Below are 23214 nucleotides of genomic sequence, written 5' to 3'. Positions count from 1 at the left end.
ATGTAAATGTACATGTGCAGATATTCCTAAAGATTTTACTGAAAATTTTCAAAAAAAAAAAATAATTCACAACCTTCAGCCTCAGAAAAAACTTAATGTTGATTGAGGTTGAAACTTTTTGTTAATTAAATGTATTTATTTTAATTAGAGGCTAATTACTTTATAATATTGTATTGGTTGAAACTTTTAAACAAGTATTACAGACATAAGGGGAACTCTCTAATTTCTCTGGCAGAGATATGAAATGGAGAACATTGTGGAAACCACCTAAAACAGCTATTGATAATAGAAACACAAATATTCTTTAACTCAGCGTCCTCCGTCTCTGTACTACTGGATATTCTCTGCCAGGTCCTTCTCTGTGGTGGGGTCTGTCCTGTACATTGTAGGGTGTTTAGAAGCATCCTTGCCCACCACCTGCCCTTCATCAGTGTGACAGCAAAAAATATCTACTGATATTGCTCAATGTCCCCTGAGGGACAGTTATCCTTGGTTTAGAAGTGCAATGTGGCAGATTCATTTTGATATATGGCAAAACCAATACAATATTGCAAAGTTAAATAAAATAAAATTAAAAAAAGAAAAAAAAGAAAACCAAACTGAAATATCAAAAAAAAAAAAAAAGAAGTGCAATGTTAAATTAACAATCTCAAAATAATTTTGTAGCAGTGATATGATAGTCCTTATTGCTAAACAATGATACAGACCATCAAATGTATGAGTCACACAGCCATGGAATATTATACGGACATTGAAATAATGCTATTATTACTAGCATTAATGCTATTAATGATACTACTATTAATACAGCATTATTACTAGTTGTTTAGAAGCAAGTCCCTGAGTTGTTGCTAAGAAATAGACAAAAGTGGATAAACTGTAGAAAAACATTAAACATACTGGCCACTCATCAGTAAAACATAAAGAAAATTTAATGATATATTTAGGATTATATTTATACCTTTGTATAAAAGTATGTGAATATGTATAAGTGCATATTTTAGAAGGGTATTTTTAAAGGAAACTAAAAACTTAAGGAATAAAAAATACTTATTCCATAAATAAAAACTTATGGAATAATAAATATACTTAACCTTATGAAGCAAAATAAGGTAAAATACATTGCTTCCTGAACAACTGTAGGTAAAAAATTGAATGAAAATCTGCCACTAACTAATAAAAACATAGAGTAAGAATTTAACGATACCAGCATTGGTCTCTAATTTATGTTGAAATTGCCAAAATGGGGAAATGAAAGAATATAACAGGACATCTACAATGAGGATACAGAGCAGTACCAAATTTGTAATTTCATCTCATATTGAAATGCTGCTGCTGCTGCTAAGTCGCTTCAGTAGTGTCCAGCTCTGTGTGACCCCATAGATGGCAGCCCACCAGGCTCCACCATCCCTGGGATTCTCTAGGCAAGAACACTGGAGTGGGTTGCCATTGCCTTCTCCAGTGCATGAAAGTGAAAAGTGAAAGCGAAGTCGCTCAGTCATGTCCAACTCTTAGCGACCCCATGGACTGCAGCCCATCAGGCTCCTCCATCCATGGGATTCTCCAGGCAAGAGTACTGGAGTGGGTTGCCAAAACGTGAAGGCAATGTTTAATATGGTAGAGAAGAATGTCTTTCAAATTATGTCCAGAGCTGATGCAACTTTTGCAAATAGATTTAATTAGAAGTCTAAAAGGAACAATAAGAAATAACAGTCGTGAAACTACAAGTAAATATGTATAAAGTGCTGCTGCTGCTGCTGCTATGTCACTTTAGTCGTGTCCGACTCTGTGTGACCCCATAGACTGCAGCTCACCAGGCTTCCCATCCTTGGGATTCTCCAGGCAAGAACACTGGAGTGGGTTGCCATTTTCTTCTCCAATGCATTAAAGTCAAAAGTGAAAGTGAAGTCGCTCCATTGTGTCCGACTCTAGCAACCCCATGGACTGCAGCCTACCAGGCTCCTCCGTCCATGGGATTTTCTAGGCAAGAGTACTGGAGTGGGGTGCTATTGCCTTTGCCTTATTATTAATATCACTAAGGATGCTGCAGAACTCTCACTTTCCTTTTTGGTTTACAACAAGGATTGAAACATCAAGAATATTAAAATGATAACTGAATTCATTCAGTAAGAAAAGTGACAGTGAAAAAGCAACAAATGGGGTGTACTGTACAGCGTGGTGACTATATATAGTTCATAATACTTTATAGCATAAACTGACAGATTTAACACAAAAATTGGTCCCAAATTTGACCCCAAAAATGAATTATTATACAATTCCCAGGTTTCCCTGGTGGCTCAGTGGTAAAATATGAACATGCCAATGCAGAAGACCTGAGTTAGATACCTGGGTCAGGAAGATCCCTGGAAGAGGGCATGGCAACCCATTCCAGTATTCTTACCTGGGAAATCCCATGGACAGAGGAGCTTGGTAGGCTATATTTCATGGGGTTGCAAACAGTTGGACTTAACTTGGTGACCAAACAACAACAACAACATACAATCCCCACAAATGTGTGTGTGTGTGTGTGTGTGTGTGTATATATATATATATATATATATATATATATATATATATATATATATATAAAGAATGACTTGCCATACAACTTTTGTTAAAAAAGAAAGAAAGAATATACAATGAAGAAAAGACAATCTCTTTAACAAGTGGTACTGGGAAAACTGGTCAGCCACTTGTAAAAGAATGAAACTAGAACACTTTCTAACACCATATAGAAAAATAAACTCAAAATGGATTAAAGATCTCAACGTAAGACCAGAAACTATAAAACTCCTAGAGGAGAACATAGGCAAAACACTCTCTGACATACATCACAGCAGGATCCTCTATGACCCACCTCCCACAATATTGGAAATAAAAGCAAAAATAAACAAATGGGACCTAATTAAACTTAAAAGCTTCTGCACAACAAAGGAAACTATAAGCAAGGTGAAAAGACAGCCTTCAGAATGGGAGAAAATAATAGCAAATGAAGCAACCAACAAACAACTAATCTCAAAAATATACAAGCAACTCCTACAGCTCAACTCCAGAAAAATAAATGACCCAATCAAAAAAATGGGCCAAAGATCTAAATAGACATTTCTCCAAAGAAGACATGCAGATGGCTAACAAACACATGAAAAGATGCTCAACATCACTCATTATCAGAGAAATGCAAATCAAAACCACTATGAGATACCATTTCACACCAGTCAGAATGGCTGCGATCCAAAAGTCTACAAATAATAAATGCTGGAGAGGGTGTGGAGAAAAGGGAACCTTCTTACACTGTTGGTGGGAATGCAAACTAGTACAGCCACTATGGAAAACAGTGTGGAGATTCCTTAAAAAACTGGAAATAGAACTGCCTTATGATCCAGCAACCCCACTGCTGGGCATACACAATGAGGAAACCAGAATGGAAAGAGACACGTGTACCCCAATGTTCATCGCAGCACTGTTTATAATAGCCAGGACATGGAAGCAACCTAGATGTCCATCAGCAGATGAATGGATAAGAAAGCAGTGGTACATATACACAATGGAGTATTACTCAGCCATTAAAAAGAATACATTTGAATCGGTTCTAATGAGGTGGATGAAACTGGAGCCTATTATACAGAGTGAAGTAAGCCAGAAGGAAAAACACCAGTACAGTATACTAACGCATATATATGGAATTTAGAAAGATGGTAACGATAACCCTGTATACGAGACAGCAAAAGAGACACTGATGTATAGAACAGGCTTATGGACTCTGTGGGAGAGGGAGAGGGTGGGAAGATTTTGGAGAATGGCATTGAAACATGTGAAATGTCATGTATGAAATGAGATGCCAGTCCAGGTTCAATGCACGATGCTGGATGCTTGGGGCTGGTGCACTGGGACGACCCAGAGGGATGGTATGGGGAGGGAGGAGGGAGGAGGGTTCAGGATGGGGAACACATGAGAAATAAAGGAATAAAAAATTAAAAAAACCAAAAAAAAAAAAAGAAAGAAAAAGAATAGGAGAAAATAATAGCAAATGAAGCAACAGACAAACAACTAATCTCAAAAATATACAAGCAACTCCTACAGCTCAACTCCAGAAAAATAAATGACCCAATCAAAAAAATGGGCCAAAGATCTAAATAGACATTTCTCCAAAGAAGACATACAGATGGCTAACAAACACATGAAGAGATGCTCAACATCACTCATTATCAGAGAAAGGCAAATCAAAACCACAATGAGTTACCATTTCACGCCAGTCAGAATGGCTGTGATCTAAAAGTCTACAAGCAATAAATGCTGAAAAGGGTGTGGAGAAAAGGGAACCCTCTTACACTGTTGGTGGGAATGCAAACTAGTACAGCCACTATGCAGAACAGTGTGGAGATTCCTTAAGAAATTGGAAATAGAACTGCCTTATGACCCAGCAATCTCACTGCTGGGCATGCACACTGAGGAAACCAGAACTGAAAGAGACACATGTACCCCAATGTTCATCGCAGCACTGTTTATAATAGCCAGGACATGGAAGCAACCTAGATGTCCATCAGCAGATGAATGGATAAGAAAGCTGTGGTACATTTACACAATGGAGTATTACGCAGCCATTAAAAAGAATACATTTGAATCAGTTCTAATGAGGTGGATGAAACTGGAGCTGATTATACAGAGTGAAATAAGCCAGAAAGAAAAACATTAATACAGTATACTGAAGGATATAGATGGAATTTAGAAAGATGGTAACGATAACCCTGTAAGCAAGACAGCAAAAAAAGACACTGATATATAGAACAGTCTTTTGGACTCTGGGAGAGGGAGAGGGTGGGATGATTTGGGAGGATGGCATTGAAACATGTATAATATCATATAAGAAATGAATCACCAGTCCAGGTTCGATGCAGGATACATGATGCTTGGGGCTGGTGCACTGTGATGACCCAGAGGGATGGTATGGGGAGGGAGATGGGAGGGTATTTCAGGATGGGGAACATGTGTACAACTGTGGCAGATTCTTGTTGACGTATGGCAAAACCAATACAATATTGTAAAGTAATTAGCCTCCAATTAAAATAAGTACTGGATGCTTGGGTCTAGTGCACTGGGATGACCCAGAGGGAGTGTAGGGGAGGGAGGAGGGAGGAGGGTTCAGGATGGGGAACACGGTTATACCTGTGGCAGATTCATTTCGATATTTGGCAAAGCTAATACAATATTGTAAAGTTTAAAAATAAAATAAAATTTAAAAAAATGTACAGGAAACAGAAAGTGGCAGAAATCTAAATGGAAAAATAAATGAGTTGGTTAATTCAAAAAAAAAAAAAAAGAGAGAAAGAAAAGGGAAAACAATTTCTTCTTTCAAAGGATCCAATTAAAAATAAAAAATAAGTGACAGCACTTTATAAAACAGAAGAATTGTAGAGACATGTTTAAATAGAAAAACACTGAATGGCTAACAAATCATCAACTGTATTCAACCTCATAGGTAATATAATAATTAAAAAGTTAACCTCATTATCATACATCTTTTCACCTATGTAACTAAGTTTGTTTTTTTTATTTTTTCCCCTTACATGAATACCTAGCGTTAGAGAAAGTACTGTAATGTGTGTGTTTATTGCACAAGTATTGCAAGCACGTCTTTGCAAACAGTCCTGGGTACAGATCTTTCTCCTGCATGTAGAAACCGAGTCTAATATGCCCCATCTTACAATAAAAAGAAATGCTGTCACTTCACTATGTGTCCCACCACAGGTAATATCCTGTGTCTCCCATTTCCTCTTCTATTGGGCTTCCAGCAGATTTAATTGTCAAAACTGACATCCTTGTTTCCAAGTGCAATGGTCATCTTTTTTACATCATAAATAAATGCATTATTATGAAAAGCAGCAAACAACCACAGAGACCTCTACATCTGGGCTATGCTCGATTGGTCGTCAGGTGACCTTAGTTAGGTACACGTTCCTGGCTTCCATCCTCTCTAATTCTCCCCTCCAATGTCTGTGGGGCTCTCAGACTCACCTGCTTGGGAACGCTGGGTGGATGACTTCTCTGTGAAGGTCAAAATTTCTCCCTAATTAATTGACAAGGCAGATCAAAGTTTTTATCCTCAAACAAGAAAACAGGAAAGGATAAAAATCAAGCATTAGTCTCCCAGCCAGATGTAGGACTGCAAAAGTAAATAACCACATCCTATGCAATCAAAGAGGCACAGGCTGAGGGACTGTGGCAGGGGAAATGTTTACAGCTTCCTGTGTCAGTCCATTAGGCATGTTTTCCTCTTGTTAATTCAGCTTCTAAGTACATTATTTCCCTTAAAGACACTGATCTGGATAGAATTTTTTTTTTTTTTTCCTGCTGATTCTGTTCCTAGGAGACTGCATTATAAGTTAGGTGAATTCAGTTTTTATAGCTCCTTTGACTTTACCTCTCCTCCTTCCAAAGTGCTAAGCCTCCCAGCACCTCATCACATCCCTGAGTTCAAATTATCTCATTAATATACTATGGGTAATTTGCCTCAACTAGGTCCCCAGGGCCTTCAAAGCTTTGGTTTTTGTTGGGAACACAACCCCTGAAACCTCTGAATATGACTATTCCCTTCTTCAAAAGGGGATAACTTTTCTCCTTTAATATAAAACTTGGATATTATAATCCTTGGTTTCATGCAAGTTTTTGCAAAGCCAATAAGGATTCCCTACTCATATCAGGAGTTAATGGCTGTCCTTTAAGAGTCCTCAGTATAAAATATTTGTAACTATGAAAGACATATACATATATATTGTTATGCATCACTAGCTTAGCTGACTGTCAAATTTAATTTCTACAACAATGTATTCTATGAAGCAATACTTTTATGAACTCCATTCTCCAGTGTAGAAATAGGATTCAGAGGGACTCAGTGTTCTGATTACAAGTGTAAACAAAGTAAGGGATGGAATCTTGACTGGAGTGTGTCACCATGCCTCCAGTTCTCACTCTGAGCAGTGATTCTCAGCCAAGGTGATTTTGCTGCTGGGGATATTTGGTAATGTCTAAAAAGATATTTTGATTGGAGAAGGAAATGGCAACCCACTCCAGTATTCTTGCCTGGAGAATCCCAGGGACGGGGGAGCCTAGTGGGCTGCCATCTATGGGGTTGCACAGAGTTGGACACGACTGAAAAGACTTAGCAGCAGCAGCAAAAAGATACTTTGTGTGGATCACAATAAACTGTGGAAAATTTTGAAAGAGATACCAGACTACCTGACCTGCCTCTTGAGAAACCTACATGCATGTCAGGAAGCTACAGTTAGAACTGGACATGGAACAACAGACTGGTTCCAAATAGGAAAAGGAGTACATCAAGGCTGTATATTGTCACCCTGTTTATTTAACTTATATGCAGAGTACATCATGAGAAACACTAGGCTAAAAGAAGCACAAGCTGGAATCAAGATTTCCAGGAGAAATATCAGTAAACTCAGATATGCAGAGGACACCCTTATGGCAGAAAGTGAAGAGGAACTCAAAAGCCTCTTGATGAAAGTGAAAGTAGAGAGTGAAAAAATTGGCTTAAAGCTCAACATTCAGAAAACTGAGATCATGGCATCTGGCTCCATCACTTCATGGGAACTAGATGGTGAAACAGTGGAAACTGTCAGACTTTATTTTGGGGGGCTCCAAAATCACTGCAGATCATGACTGCAGCCATGAAATTAAAAGATGCTTACTCCTTGGAAGGAAAGTTATGACCAACCTAGATAGCATATTCAAAAGCAGAGACATTACTTTGCCAACAAATCCGTCTAGTCAAGGCTATGGTTTTTCCTGTGGTCATGTATGGATGTGAGAGTTGGACTGTGAAGAAAGCTGAGTGCTGAAGAATTGATGCTTTTGAACTGTGGTGTTGGAGAAGACTCTTGAGAGTCCCTTGGACTGCAAGGAGATCCAACCAGTCCATCCTAAAGGAGATCAGTCCTCAGTGTTCATTGGAAGGAATGATGCTAAAGCTGAAACTCCAATACTTTGGCCACCTCATGTGAAGAACTGACTCATTGGAAAAGACTCTGATGCTGGGAGGGATTGGGGGCAGGAGGAAAAGGGGACAACAGAGGATGAGATGGTTGGATGGCATCACCGACTCGATGCACATGAGTTTGGGTGAACTCTGGGAATTGGTGATGGACAAGGAGGCCTGGTGTGCTGTGATACATGGGGTCGCAAATCAGACACGACTGAGCGACTGAACTGAACTGAAAAAGATACTACTTATCTCCTATATCCCACAGGACAGAATCCCAAAGAAGTAATGTTCCTGCCCCAAATGCCAACAGTAAGAAAACCTATTCTAGACCAGAGCTCCAATAAGCTCATTATACATACAAATCATCAAGGTTTGTAGTTCAAATGCAAATTATGGTTCACTGGGTCTCTAGCAGACACAGGAACTGCCTTTCAAACAAGTTCTTAGGTATTGATGAACTTGTAGGGCTTGGTCTGTGGATCACAGTTTGAGTATCAAGACAGTAGTCCTGCGTTAGTCAAGTATACACAGTTTCAGTCTCCTCCACCAAGGATGTTTATGTAACTGTGAAAGATATGTGTGTTTTTTTGTGTGTGTTTTTTTTATTTTTTAGTTTTTTTACTTTACGATATTGTATTGGTTCTGTCATACATCAGCATGCCTCTGCCATGGGTGTACATGTGTTCCCCATCCTGAACCCTCCTCCCACCTCCCTCCCCATACCATCCCTCTGGGTCATCCCAGTGCACCAGCCCCAAGCTTCCTGTATCCTGCATTGAACCTGGACTGGCGATTTGTTTCTTATATGATATTATGGCCTATTATACAGAGTGAAGTAAGCCAGAAAGAAAAACACCAATACAGTATACTAACGAATATATATGGAATTTAGAAAGATGGTAACATCAACCCTGTATGCGAGACAGCAAAATGTTTTTTTTTTTTTCCCCAGTTATACCAGAAGTCAAGAGCTATCTTTTAGTCTCTCATTACTAAATGTTTGTAATTATAAGAGATATTTATATGTCTATATGCACCATAAACTATCATAGCATATTATATGTGTGTGTGATGTGCTCAGTCTTGTCCAAATCTTTGTAACCCCATGGACGTAGCCCTCCAGGCTTCACTGTGCATGGAATTTCCCAGACAAGAATACTGGAGTGGGCTGCCATTTCCTTCTCCAAGGGATCTTCTTGACCCAGCAATGGAACCCACAGCTTACATCTCCTGCATTGCCAGGCAGGTTCTTTACCACTAGATTGACTATATATATATATATATATATATATATATATATATATACTGTTTGTGTGTGTGTGCATGTGTGCGTGTGTGTGTGTGTGTGTGCCACAGTGTGCATGGATGCTTGGGAATATAGCTATGAGTCACAGCAGAGGCTCAGACATGAAGCAATGTCTAAGCAGGGCCATGGTATCTATTACTGATGCTTACATGGGCTTAACATCAGAAGCAACACCAATCACTGACAATGGCTAGATGCCACAGCCCACACTCTTATCCATGCCAGAAGTCCATGCATGTCTCAAGTTCCTTGTTTGGTAGCCCCATCCCATGGCAAGCACAGCAGACCTACTGAAGGGACAAAAGAGCTCCAGATACAAAGATGCTTCTGAGCAAATGATGGTCAAACATTGATGGTGCTTATACAGACAGAGGCAGTCTGCATCTCAATCTCTGCCCAGGCCAACAGGGTCCTTGCCCCACCCTATCTAGAGTGCCACACACTAGCACTTCTTGATCCAGCACTGCTCCCCTCTGGTTAACAGTGCTGGTACAGGAGTGGGGAAGCACACACTTAGGGGAAACAAGGTCAGCTCATATATGACCTTCAGGGCTTCTGCTCTAGCAACTTGGGACCCGCCTCTCTCCCATTAGGCCAGTAATGGCCACTAAGCTAGAGGAAGCCATATCTCATACCTGGCTCAAGCCCTAAACCCTCCATACCTCACATCCAGATGATTGCAACCAGTACACCCTAAAGAAAGGCATGAATTGTGATAACATCAGATCCAGCTCTTCCAACAAAGCCAATGGGCACACATCAATGGTGTATGACTATTCCCACAGAAAGACACCACTTCAAGACTGCAAGGGTTAACTGTGGCAAATAATTTCAGATAGGCAGACAAAGGTAGAGAAAAGGAAAAGACAGAGAAATTTATCCCAACTGAAAGAGCAACAGATCATGCCTTAAAAAAATAGCTAATGAAAGAGAAACAATGTAACAGATTTGGAATTCAATGCATGAGTAAAGATGATATAAAACTCCATTTTCTCAAGCTAAAGTGATTCAAGGAATCTTCCAAAGAAGTTTTACTTTCAGTATTTGCCCTGTGTATTTTGTTAATAAGTGAAAGACCATAAAATATTTAATTCTGTGGAAAAAAGGATAGGGAACCATAACATAAAAACTAGTTAGTACTGAACACTGCAAGAAACAAAATGAACAGGAACTAGAAATAATTAATAGTATACCAGGTGATATAGAAGAATGCATAAGTTAACTGAAATATAGAATCATGGAAATGAATCAGAAAAGATAAAAACAAAAGAAAAATGAGATAGTGTGAAGGGTGTTTGGACTACATTAAGAACACCAACACTGGCATAATCGAAGTGTCTAGGAAGGAAAAGAGAAAAAGAGAAGGTAGTCAAATGTGTTTGAAAAACTTATGGCTCAAAACTTCCCAAACCTGAATAAAAAAGCAAATTCAGGTTCAAGAAGCAAAAAGCACCCCCCCAAAAAAAATTATAGCAACAAGACTCACACCAATATGCATCATTAAAACTGCAATATTGAAGATATGGCTTTCTAAAGGCAGCATAAGTAAAGCAGTGTCATATAAAAAGGAACCCTGTAAAGTCTGTCAGCTAATGTCTTTTCTTTTTTTTTTTTACATTTTTTTTTTATTTTTTACTTGTCAGATGGGAGAAGTTGGATATACTTAAACTGCTGAGAGGGAAAAACCTGCAAACTAGGGCATTCTACCCAGCAAGATTATCATTTAGAATTGAAGGAGAGATAAGGAACTTTTCAGAGAAGCAAAGACTAAAATAATTTATCAATTCTAATCCTACTCTACAAGGAATGATGTAGAATCTTCTCTAGGAAGGAAAAAAAGGCATAACAAGTGGCAAGAAACTATATGAAAAACAAAATCCCACTAGTAAAGGCACATGTACAGAAAGGCTGAGGATCAAATTACTTAAGCTAAAATGAAAACTTAATATGCAAAAAGATTTTCTAAAGTCAATTATATCCACAAATAAAAATTAAATGGATAAATATGGAGGTCTTAAATATAACAACAAACACACAAATGTAGGTCAGGGAGTGAAAATGCAGTGCTATTTGGAAGTGCAGGAATTTAAAAGACAGCCTGTTTTAAAAAATAAAGTTGTAGGTCATCATATAAAAACCCACTGTTTACCATACATCATAGAAACTACACTAGATAAACAAAAACTAGAGAGAAATAAACACAAGTACTTTACTTTGTTTTTCAGTCACTTAGTTGTATCTGACTTGTTGCGAATGGACTGCAGCACACCAGGCTTCCCTGTCCTTCAACACCTCCCAGATCTTTCTCAAAGCATACCACTAAATGGGAGAGGGATAGGGTGGGATGATTTGGGAAAATGGCATTGAAACATGTATAATATTATATATGAAATGAATCACCAGTCCAGGTTTGATGCATGATACTGGATGCTTGGGGCTGGTGCACTGGGATGACCCAGAGGGATGGTACAGGGAGGGAGGAGTTACGGGGTTTCAGGATGGGGAGCACGTGTACACCTATGACGGATTCATGTTGATGTATGGCAAAATCAGTACAATATTGTAAAGTAATTAAGCTCCAATTAAATAAATTTATATTAAAAAATAAAACAAATCATCAAATCTTAAGAAACAGAAGAAAAAAACAAGAACTAAAAAACCAAAAAACGAGTAACACACTGGCAATAAGTAGCACCTATGGATAATCTCTTTGTGTGTTAGTAGACTAAATTCTCTAATAAAAATACATTATTCTTAATAAAATCTTCATAAATCTATGATACCCCATCAAAGAAATGAAATTTCCAAACACTTTGTTATCCAAAGGTATGTAAATTGTGGAGTAGGAAAAAATAAAAACTCTGTATATAAGACTGAGAATAAAGCTTAGTAAAGAAAGTGCCTAAATCGTATAAAGATGCTGAATCCAAAGACAGAAAGACAATTGGAAATCCCAAGTAATACCTACAAGGAGTGAATTTTATTTCACAATAATCAAAGATCACAATTTCAGGTTCAGAGGCTTTGAGTTATGCAATCCAGGGCACTAGTATAATAGGTCTTTTATACTTGGCATCAAATATAAATTCTTCAGAGCCCCCTTTATATCTTTGTTCCTCAGACTGTAGATGAAGGGATTCAGCATGGGTGTGACCACAGTGTACATCACCGAGGCAATTGTACTTGAATGTGAGGTGTGGGTAGCAGCAGAGCTAAGGTAAACTCCTAAGGCTGTAAAATAAAATAGGAAGACAACCGAGACGTGGGACACACAGGTAGAAAATGCTTTATATTTCCCTTGAGCTGATGAAATCTTACATATGCAGGAAACTATTTTAGAGTAAGAGTAAAGGATACCAGCAAAAGGACCAACACCCATCAGTACAGCTGCAAAATACATCACTATGTTATTAAGAAAATTATCAGAACTGGCAAGTTGTACCACCTGATTGAGTTCACAGAAAAATTGGGGGATTTTCACAGTGGGGCGGAAGGACAATCGCAACACCATTAAACTGTGTAGCAAGGAATACAGGACACTCATTAACCAAGATATTAGAACCAGCGATCCACAGAGCTGGGAACTCATGATGACCGTGTAGTGTAGTGGGTGGCAGATGGCCATGTACCGATCATAGGCCATCACAGTCAGGAGAATGTCATCTAATCCTGCAAAAAGAATATAAAAATACATCTGGGTGATACAGCCTTCATATGTGATTACTTTACTCTGGGTCTGGATATTCCACAGCATCTTTGGAATGGTGGTGGAAGTGAAGCAGATGTCCACAAAGGACAGGTTGGAGAGGAAGAAGTACATGGGCGTGTGGAGGTGGTGGTCTGAGCTAACAGCCAGGATGATGAGCAGGTTTCCAAACATAGTTACCAGGTACATGGAGAGGAAAAGCTCAAAGATGAAGGGCTGTAGTTTGGGCTCCTTTGAAAGTCCCAGAAGAAGAAATCCTGAAATTTGTGTATTGTTACTTGCTTCCATGGGGTGAAGGTGACTACCAGGAAAAAGGAAAATAATGACAATTTTAACTCATACTGCTATAATTCACATAGATGAAAGACCACAATTTCAATTTCTGTCTCAAGAATTTGATATTAATATTTTATTTATAGGTAAGTTCTCTTTGAGCGTATGTGTATATGTTTAACGTCTTCAGTCATGTCCAACTCTCTCCAATCCCAAGGACCATAGCATGCCAGCCTCCACTGTCCATGGGATTTCCCAGGAAAAAGTTCTGGAGTGGGTTGTCATCCCCTCCTCCAGGGGTTCCTCCCAAACCAGGGACTGAATTCGAGTCTCTTGAAGGGCTATTCCATTGCAGGTGAATTCACTGGGACGACCCAGAGGGATGGTATGGGGAAGAAGAAGGGTTCAAGATGGGGAACACTTGTATACCTGTGGTGGATTCATGTTGATATATGGCAAAACCAATACAATATTGTAAAGTTAAAACAAACAAACAAACCTCTGAGTCCTACAGAAGCCCCTTTGAGGGTATGCTTCATTTCATTTCTGACTAGGAATTTTTGCCCCATTCTCATCACATTTGCTAAGAGGTCATATATTCTAGAATTTAAATGGGATATTCCTTCACTCATTTGCAAAATACATAATTAGTGCTGACCCAGTAGAAAGTGCTGAAAAAATAAACCTCTTGCAATCCAAGAACACTGAATGAGTATATTCAAATAAAATACTATAGAATATGTTAGATGTGACAGATGCTATGAAGAAAACAAAACCAGGTATAAAAGAGAGTGGTAGGAGGTGTTATTTTGTTCTGAATGTTCAGGAAAGTCCAGCAAACTAGGTGATGTTTGAACAGATTCCTAAAGAAAGAGAGACAGGGAGCTGGTGTGATGTCAGAAGTGTGTGCCTGGAAGAGGGAGCTGGCACTGCTAAGGACCTGAGGAAGCTGCTTGTTCCACATGTTCAAGTGCAAACAAGGAAGCCAGTAGGGCAGAGGGATGAGCAGGAGGGGGAATGATTAGAGATGGTGTCAGGGATGCTGAGGAACAAGATGGCCTCCTTCTACAGCTGAACCTTCAGTCCACAGAAAATCCCTCCTTCCATGTGTTTCCTTGCACATTATCAGTTTAGCTATAAAACCATCCTGTGAATTAAAAAAGATTCCCTTCTAAGTTCCATCTGTTGACTTAATTTTGACATGTGTATGTAAGTCATTTAGCATATGAATCCAGGTGCCTCTGCTTTAAGACCTGTTCTCCATTTCAAGGCACAAGTGTGCATGCACACACACACACACACACACACACAAATACACCATGTTCTTCTCGGTTGTGTCACTACTATGCATTGGTCATCCAGATTCACTCTCTTTATGTTGTGAATGCTTACAGCTCAGCTAGTCAGAATTATATATTCTCCAAAATAATATATAATTTTTCCCTGAAATTCCAGTTTGTTAACTTCTCATGGAACTAGAAATTGGGGTTCACTTTTGGTATAGCCAATTTCTGCTTGGTATTTAGAAAAGAATGAAAAGTATGAAAGTGAAAGAAAGAGAAATGAAATGGGCATATGGACATTAAGGGAAAATAATATCCAATATACTCAAATGACACCTGAAACAATGCAATAAAGAAAAGTTTCCTTGCTTCATCAACATTCCACCTCCAGTGACATCTCTTTGATGCACAGAAAAAAAAAAAAAAAGAAATGAACAAAAATACCTTTTGTTCAAGGATGTAAACAATGAAACAGTTATGACATGGAACATCTTACAGTCTGAATATCCCAAGATGAAAAGAAACAATTGGAATATAAACTACCAATTCAATATCAGAAATACAAAAAATACAACAGAAGTTAGATATGTTTTATATGAGGCATATGAAACAGTAGAAGACTTCCTTTCTAATGGACTTTCCCTATTTGTTTCCTCCTGTTCATAAATAAGATCCTTATACTTACTTTCTACTTTTACTGAAAGTATTTTATACCTCCTATTCCTTCTAACTGGATTTCCCTGGTGGCTCAGAAAGTAAAGAATCTGCTGGTCAATACAGGAGACATAGGTTATATCCCTGGCTCAGAAAGATCCCCTGGAGAAAACAACGACAACCCACTCCAGCATTCTTGCCTTGGAAATCCCACTGACAGAGGATCCAGGTGGGCTACAGTCTATGGGGTCACAAAAGTTGGAGTAACTTAGCAACTAAACCACCATCATCATTCCTTCTGAGCTTCCACTATTACCATTTAATTGTCAACCTTGATGCTTATATTTTCAAGTGTAAGGTTCACTTTCATTTTGGACCATACATAAGTACATTAATATTAGGAAAACCAGAAAACAACTACAATGACCTCTGGCCTCTGGGCTATGAAAGATTGGACCTCAGGTGACCTCAAGTACACACTCCTGGTTTCCATCCTCTCTAATGCTGCCCTGCAGTCTCTGTGGAGCTCTCAGACTCACCTGCCTGCAGATTTTATCACTTCTTCCCTGTAGAAGTCAAAATTCCTCCATAAATGATTACTGATGCAGACAGAATTTTGTCCCCAAATATGAAAACAGGAAGTGATAAAATCAAGCATTGGTTGCCAGACAGATGTAGAACTTCAAAAGCAAGAACCAGGTCCTCCCCAACCAAAGTAGCACAGGCTAAGGGACTGCAGCAGAGGAGATATTTACAGCTTCCTGTGTTAGCTCATTAGGCATGTTTCCTTTGGTTACTCCAACCTTTAACTACATGATTTCCCTTGGGGACACTTCTGGACAGAATGGATTTTTTTTTTTTCTGTCTGATTCACTGTTCCTAAGACACTATAAGTTAGGTGAATTCAATTTTTATCACTCTTTCCCCTTTAATTCTCTTGCTTCCAAAGCCCTAAGATTCCCAGCATGTCATCACGTCTCTGAGTGAAAAATTTTCTTAAACTGTAACACTGAGGATTTGTCTTGATGAGGTCCCTCTCATCTTTAACGCTATGATTTGTGGCAGGGACAGAACCACTGAAATTTCTGAAATTTACTATTTTCATCTTCAAAAATGGGGATAACTTTGCTACTGCTACTGCTAAGTCACTTCAGTCATGTCCGACTCTGTGCGACCCCAGAGACAGCAGCCCACCAGGCTCCCCCATCCCTGGGATTCTCCAGGCAAGAACATTGGAATGGGTTGACATTGCCTTCTCCAATGCATGAAAGTGAAAAGTGAAAGTGAATTCTCTCAGTCGTGCCCAACCCTCAGTGACACAATGGACTGCAGCCTACCAGGCTCCTCCATCCATGGGATTTTCCAGGCAAGAGTACTGGAGTGGGGTGCCATTGCCTTTGCTAGTTTATAATAAAACCATGGTTAATATACTTCATGGAGTCACAATAGTTTCTCCATGCCAATTAGAAATTTCCAAGTTATATCAGAAGTCAAGAGCTATCCTTTAATCCCTCATTACCAAATCTGTGTACTTGCAAGAGAGGTATTTATATGTTGATATGCACCATAAACTATCTTAGTGTATTATATGTGTGTCTGTGCTGTGCTCAGTCACATCTGAGTCTTTGTGACCCCATGGCTGTAGCCCACCAGGCTCCTCTGTCCATGGGATTTCCTAATCAAGAATACTGGAGTGAGTTGCCATTCCATTCCCCCAGGATCTTCCCAACCCAGGGATCAAACCCAAATGCCCTGCATTGCAGGCAGATGCAACAGGTGGATCAGGCAGTAAAAAATCTGCCTGCAATGCAAGATATATATATATATATATATATATATATATATATATATATATATGTGTGTGTGTGTGTGTGTGTGTGTGTGTGCAGATATATATATATATGCAGATATATAGATATAGTTATATAGTGTGCTTCTGTATGTGTGTGTGTGCCCCAGCCTAAGATTAGTGGATACTTGGTCACCTGGCTGTGAGTCACAGCAGAGGCTCAGATATGAAGCAGTGTTTAAGCAGGGCCACAGCACATATCACTGGTGCTTACATGGGGTTCACATCAGAAGCAACACCAATCGCTGATGACAGCTTGATGCCACAGCCCCCACCCTTATCCATGCCAGAAGTCCATGCATGTCTCAAGTTCCTTGTTTTGCAGCCCCATACCATGGCAAGTACAGCAGCCCTCCTGTAGGGACAAAAGAGTTCCAGACCCAAAGATGCTTCTGAGCAGGGGATGGTCAACCATTGATGGTGCTTACACAGGCAGCACATCAGAGGCAGTGTGCATCTCAAGCCCTGCCCAGGCCAACAGGGTCCTTGTCCCACCTTATCTAGAGTGCCCCACACTAGCACTTCTTGATCCAGCACTGCTCCCCTCTGGTTAACAGTGCTGGTACAGGAGTGGGGAAGCACACACTTAGGGGGAACAACATCAGCTCATATGTGACCCTCAGGGCTTCTGCTCTAGCAACTTGAGACCTGCCTCCCTCCCATTAGGCCAGTAATGGCCACTAAGCTAGAGGAAGCCATATCTCATACATGGCTCAAGCCCTAAACCCTCCATACCTTAAAAGCAGATGATTGCAACCAGTACACCCTAAAGAAATGTTTGAATTGTGATAACATCAGATCCAGGTCTTCCAACAAAGCCAATGGGGACACATATATGACTGTTCCCACAGAAAGACACCACTTCAAGACTGCAAGAGTTAACTGTGGCACACAATTTCAGATAGACAGACAAAGGTAAGTAAAGTGAAAAGACAGAGAAATTTGTCCCAACTGAAATAACAAGAGATCATGCCTAAAAAACAGCAAATGAAAGAGAAGCAAACAGTTTACCACATTTGGAATTCAATGCATGAGTAAAGATGATATAAAACTCCATTTTCTCAAGCTAAAATTATTCATGGACTCTTCCAAAAGAAGTTTTACTTTCAGCATTCACCCTGTGCATTTTATTAATAAGTGGAAGACCATTAAATATTTAATTCATGTTGATGTATGGCAAAACCAATACAATATTGTAAGTAAACCTCAAATTAAAATAAATAAATTTATATTAAAAATATTTAAATCTGTTAAAAGACATGAGCACGGTGCTAATTTTAAAAAGGAATTATAAAATAAAAACTAGTTAGAACTGAATACTACAATAAATTAAATGAACAACAATTAGAAGTAATTAATAGTATAGCAGGTGATACAGAAGAATGCATGTTAACTGAAATACAGAATCATAGAGATGACTCAGTCAGAAAAAACAAACAAACAAACAAACAAATGAAAAGTGAGAATAGCTTGAGGGATGTTTGATTATATTAAGAACATCAACACTGGCATAATTGGAGTGTCCAGGAAGGAAATGATAAAAAGAGAAGGTAGTCAAAATGTATTTGATAAACTTGTGGCTGAAAACTTTCCAAACCTGAATAAAAAAGCAAATTCAGTAACCAGAAGCAAAAAGCATCTCCCCAAAATGACAGCAACAAGACCTACACCAAGATGCAGCAATTTAAACCACAAAGTTAAAGATATGGGTTTCTAAAGTCAGCAGAAGTAAAACCGTGTCATACAAGATGAAAACATAGAAGTTTATCAGTTGATTTCTTTTTTTTTTCCCCAGAAACTTTGCATGATAGAACAGAGAGACATGCTATGTTTAAAGTGTTGTGAGGGAAAAACCTGCAAACTAGGGCATTTTACCCAGCAAGATTATCATTTAGAATTGAAGGAGAGATAAAGAACTTTTCAGACAAGCAAAGACTAATAGAATTTATCAATTCTAAACCTACTCTACATGAGAATGATATAGTACCTTCTCTAAGAAGGAAAGGAAAGGAAAAGGCATAACAAGTGGTAAGAAACTATAAGAAAGAGAAAATCCTGCTAGTGAAGGCAAACATGTAGAAAGGCTGAGGATCAAATCACTTAAGCTATTATGAAAAGTTAATAGACAAAAAAATTCTAAAATCAAATACAGCTATTTTAAGAATGAAAGGATAAATAGGGAGGGGTCAAGTATGGCTTCAAAGACACAAAATTAGGGCAGGAAGTTAAAATGTAGTGCTATTGGTATGTAAACAAACTTAAAAAGGCAACTTGTTTTTAAACATAGACATCACTGTAGATCATCATATGAAGACACTTTGTTTACCATACATCAAAAATCTACACTAGATAAGCAGAAACTAAAGAGAAATTAACACAAGCATATCACTAAATAAAATCATTAAATCATAAGAGAAGAAACACAAAGAAAAAAGAAAAACAAAGAACTATACAATCAGAAAACAAGTTAACAAATGGGCAATAAGTCATACCTACCAAAATCCTCTTTAAAGCAGCCAGTAGATTAAATGCTCTCCTAAAGAGCCAGCTTAAAACTACATATTAGAAAAAACTAACATCATGACACCCAGCCCCATGACAAGTAGAAGGGGATAAGGTGGAAGCAGTGACAGATTCCTCTTCTTAATCTCCAAAATCACTGTGGACAGTGACTGCAGCCATGGATTCAGAAGATGATTGCTTCTTGGCAGGAAATCGATGACAAACCTAGACAGTGTGTTGAAAAGCAGAGACATTACTCTGCCAACAAAGGTGCTTATAGTCAAGGCTATGGTGTTCACAGTGGTCACATATGGCTGTGAGAGCCGGACTATAGAGAAGGCAGAGTGTGGAATAATTGATGCCTTCAAACTGTGCTGCTGGAGAAGACTCCTGATAGTCCCTTGGTCTATCTAACTCTGGTCACTAACTCTGATCTCCCAGCAAGGAGATCAAACCAGTCAGTCTTAAGGGACATCAACCCTGAATATTCACTGGAAAGACTGATGCTGAAGCTGAAGTTCCAGTATTTTGGTCACCTGACGCAAACAGATGACTCATTGGAAAAGTCTCTGCTGCTGGAAAAGATTGAGGGCAGAAGGAGAAGAGGGCATCAGAGGATGAGATGGCTGAATGGCATCACCAGGGCAATGAACATGAACTTTGGCAAGCTCTGGGAGATGGTGAGGGACAGGCAGGCCTGGCGTGCTGCAATCCATGGGGTCACAAAGGGTTCGACATGACTGGGCAACTGAACAACAACAGACGAAATGCTTTAATAAAAAACTTTACTCCTAATAAATTCTTCATAAATCTATGATACTCCTTCAAAAAAATGGAATTTCCAAACATTTTTGATCCAAAGGTAGGAAAACGGTAGAGTAGGAAAAAAATTTTAAATATCTATTATATAAGACTAAGGATAAAGCTTAATAAGAGAGTTCCTAAAATTGTATAAAGATGCTGACTTCAAAGAAGAAAAGAAAAATGGAAATCCGAGGAAATAAGTGCAAGGAGCAAATTTTATTTCACTATGATCAAAGAACAACTTCTGATTCTAATTCTTTGAGTTATACAATCCAGAGCACTAATATAATTGGCCTTTTAACCTAGGCATCAAATATAATCTCTTTAGAGCATCTTTTATATCTTGGTTTCTCAGACTGTAGATGAAAGGGTTCAACATGGGTGTGACCACAGTGTACATCACCGAGGCGATTGTACTTGAATGTGAGGTGTGGGTAGCAGCAGAGCTAAGGAACACTCCTAAGGCTGTAAAATAAAATAGGGAGACAACCAAGAGGTGGGACACACAGAAAATACTTTATTTGTCCCCTGAGCTGATGAGATTTTACATGTGCAGCAAACTATTTTAGAATAAGAGTAAAGGATACCAGCAAAAGGACCACCACCCATCAGGACAGCTACAAAACTCATCACTATGTTATTAAGAATGTTGTCAAAACTGGCAAGTGGTACCACCTGACTGAGTTCACAGAAAAAGTAAGGGATTTGCACGACTGTGCAGAAGGACAATTGAACACCATTAACCTGTGTAGCAAGGAAAACAAGGCAATCAGCACCCAGGATATCAGAACCAGCAGTCCACAAGGCCGGGGGCTCATGATGACCGTGAAATGCAAGGGTGGCAGATGACCACGTAACAACCATAGGCCATCACTGTCAGGATAATGTCATCTAATTCCACAAAAAGAATGTAAAAATACATCTGCATGATATAGCCTTCATGGGTTATGACTTTGCTCTGGGTCTGAATATTCTTCAGCATCTTTGGGATGGTGGTGGAAGTGAAGCAGATGTCTACAAAGGACAGGTTTGAGAGGAAGAAGTACATGGATTTGTGGATATGGGAGTCAGAGTTAGTGACCAGAATAATGAGCAGGTTTCCAAACACAGCAATCAAGTACATGGAGAGGAAAAGCCCAAACATGAGGGGCTGAAATTATGGATCGTCTGAGAATCCCAGAAGAAAAAATTCAGAAAATTGTGTATTATTACTTGGTTCCATGTGGTGGAGGTGACTACCAAGAAAAATGAAAATAACATGATTAATTTTCACACAAACTGGCATAACTCTCATAGATGAAATAGTAAATTTTCTATTTTGCTGTCAATAAAATATTTTTGTTTAGAAAAGTTCTGTTTCATCTCTACTTAGGCATTTTTGCCCCACTCTCAGCATATTCCCAAAGAAATATGCATTCTACAGTTATAATGAGAAATACTTTCATACATTTGAAGAATATATATTGAGTGTCAACCATGTTCAAAACACATATTTCTGTTTAATCACTAAGCCATGTCTGACACTTTTGAGACTGCCCCCCCCAACCCCCGGACTGTAGCTGGCCAGGCTCCTCTGTCCAAGGGATTTCCCAGGCAAGAATACTGGAGTGGGTTGCCATTTCCTTCTCCAGGTGATCTTCTCAACCCAGGGATCTAACCTGCCTCTTCTGCATTGCCAGGCAGATTCTTTAGCACTGAGCCACCTGGGAAGCCCCTCTAAACAAATATAGGTAACAAATATATGGTGTTAAAAAAAGGAAGTTTTCACAATCCAGTGATGGTGAAAGATGATGTGCAAATAAAATATTATATAATATGTCAAGTGATTACAGTTGGTATGAAGAAAACAAAGCTAGATATAAAATAGAGTATAGGAGGTATTTTCATGTACTGAGTGTTCAGGTAAAGCCAGCAAACAAGGTGATAATTGAACAGAGAGCTCAAGAAAGGGAGAGAAGGATCTAGTATGATATCAAGAGAAATATGTGTCTGGCGAGAGAATGGCCACTTCAAAGGGCCTAAGGAAAATGCTTGTTCCTTGCAATTTATGAATTTAGTTGCAAAAGCATCCTGTGAATTAAAGCATCTCCCAGAGGAGGAGCTAAGATGGTGGAGGAGTAGGACAGGGAGAACACTTTCTTCCCCACAAATTCATCAAAAGAACATTTAAACGCTGAGTAAATTCCACAAAACAACTTCTGAATGCCGGCAGAGGACATCAGGCACCCAGAAAAGCAACCCATGTCTTCAAAAGGAGGTAGAAAAAATATATAAGACAAAAAAAGAGACAAAAGAGGGAGGGACGGAGCTCAGTCCCAGGAAGGGAGTCTTAAAAAGAGAGAAGTTTCCAAACACCAGGAAACCTTCTCACTGCCGAATCTGTGCTGAGCCTTGGAAGCACAGAGGGCAACATAACAGGGAGGAAAAATAAATAAACAATTAAATCCTGCAGATTATGAGCCCTACGGTAACTCCCCCAGCAGAGAAGCAGTGCAGATGCCTGCACACGCCACTAGCAAGCTGGGGCTGGGCAGTGAGGTGTGGCGCGGGCTGCATCGCTTAGAGTAAGGATCTGGCCTGAATACCCCAAGCGCTATCTGAGCGAAATAATTTGGGATAGCAAACCAGACTATGGGATATCTACCACGCAAAAAGCCAGCCCTAACCTAAGACACCGCCAGGCCCGCACACAGAACAAAGGACTGAACAGAGATAGGCGGCTGCAGACCATCCCCCTCCGGTGACAGGAAGCCAGAGCCAGAAGGGGGCAATCGCAGTCCCAGAGAGACATTATCTATAAAACTGTAAGCAGGCTTTTTTGCTAACTAAAACTTCTTGGGGGTC

The 23214-nt window shown here is 39.2% G+C and overlaps 1 protein-coding gene and 1 pseudogene across 1 annotated transcript; both read right to left on the bottom strand.

Annotated features, from left to right (window-relative positions):
- Positions 1-12257: 12257 nt before the first annotated feature.
- Positions 12258-13293, bottom strand: LOC147368313 (olfactory receptor-like protein OLF4). The gene has a single exon (XM_086408785.1). It carries the CDS (start codon positions 13291-13293, stop codon positions 12346-12348), a length of 948 nt encoding a protein of 315 aa, XP_086264911.1. The 3' UTR covers positions 12258-12345.
- Positions 13294-20650: 7357 nt separating this feature from the next.
- Positions 20651-21592, bottom strand: LOC147368312 (olfactory receptor 7A5-like; annotated as a pseudogene).
- Between the last annotated feature and the right edge of the window lie 1622 nt (positions 21593-23214).

The sequence above is a fragment of the Bos grunniens genome, chromosome 7 (genome assembly GCF_055505025.1).
Source record: "Bos grunniens cultivar Pamir isolate PY7600 chromosome 7, Bosgru_T2T1.0, whole genome shotgun sequence".
In the NCBI taxonomy this organism is placed as follows: Eukaryota; Metazoa; Chordata; class Mammalia; order Artiodactyla; family Bovidae; genus Bos; species Bos grunniens.
The sequence above is the reverse complement of the archived record's forward strand: the minus strand, read 5'-3'. Positions and strand labels throughout refer to the sequence as shown.

Excerpts from the sequence above, each read along its gene's own strand:
- LOC147368313 (XM_086408785.1), bottom strand. The coding sequence starts at position 13,293 with ATGGAAGCAAGTAACAATACACAAATTTCAGGATTTCTTCTTCTGGGA.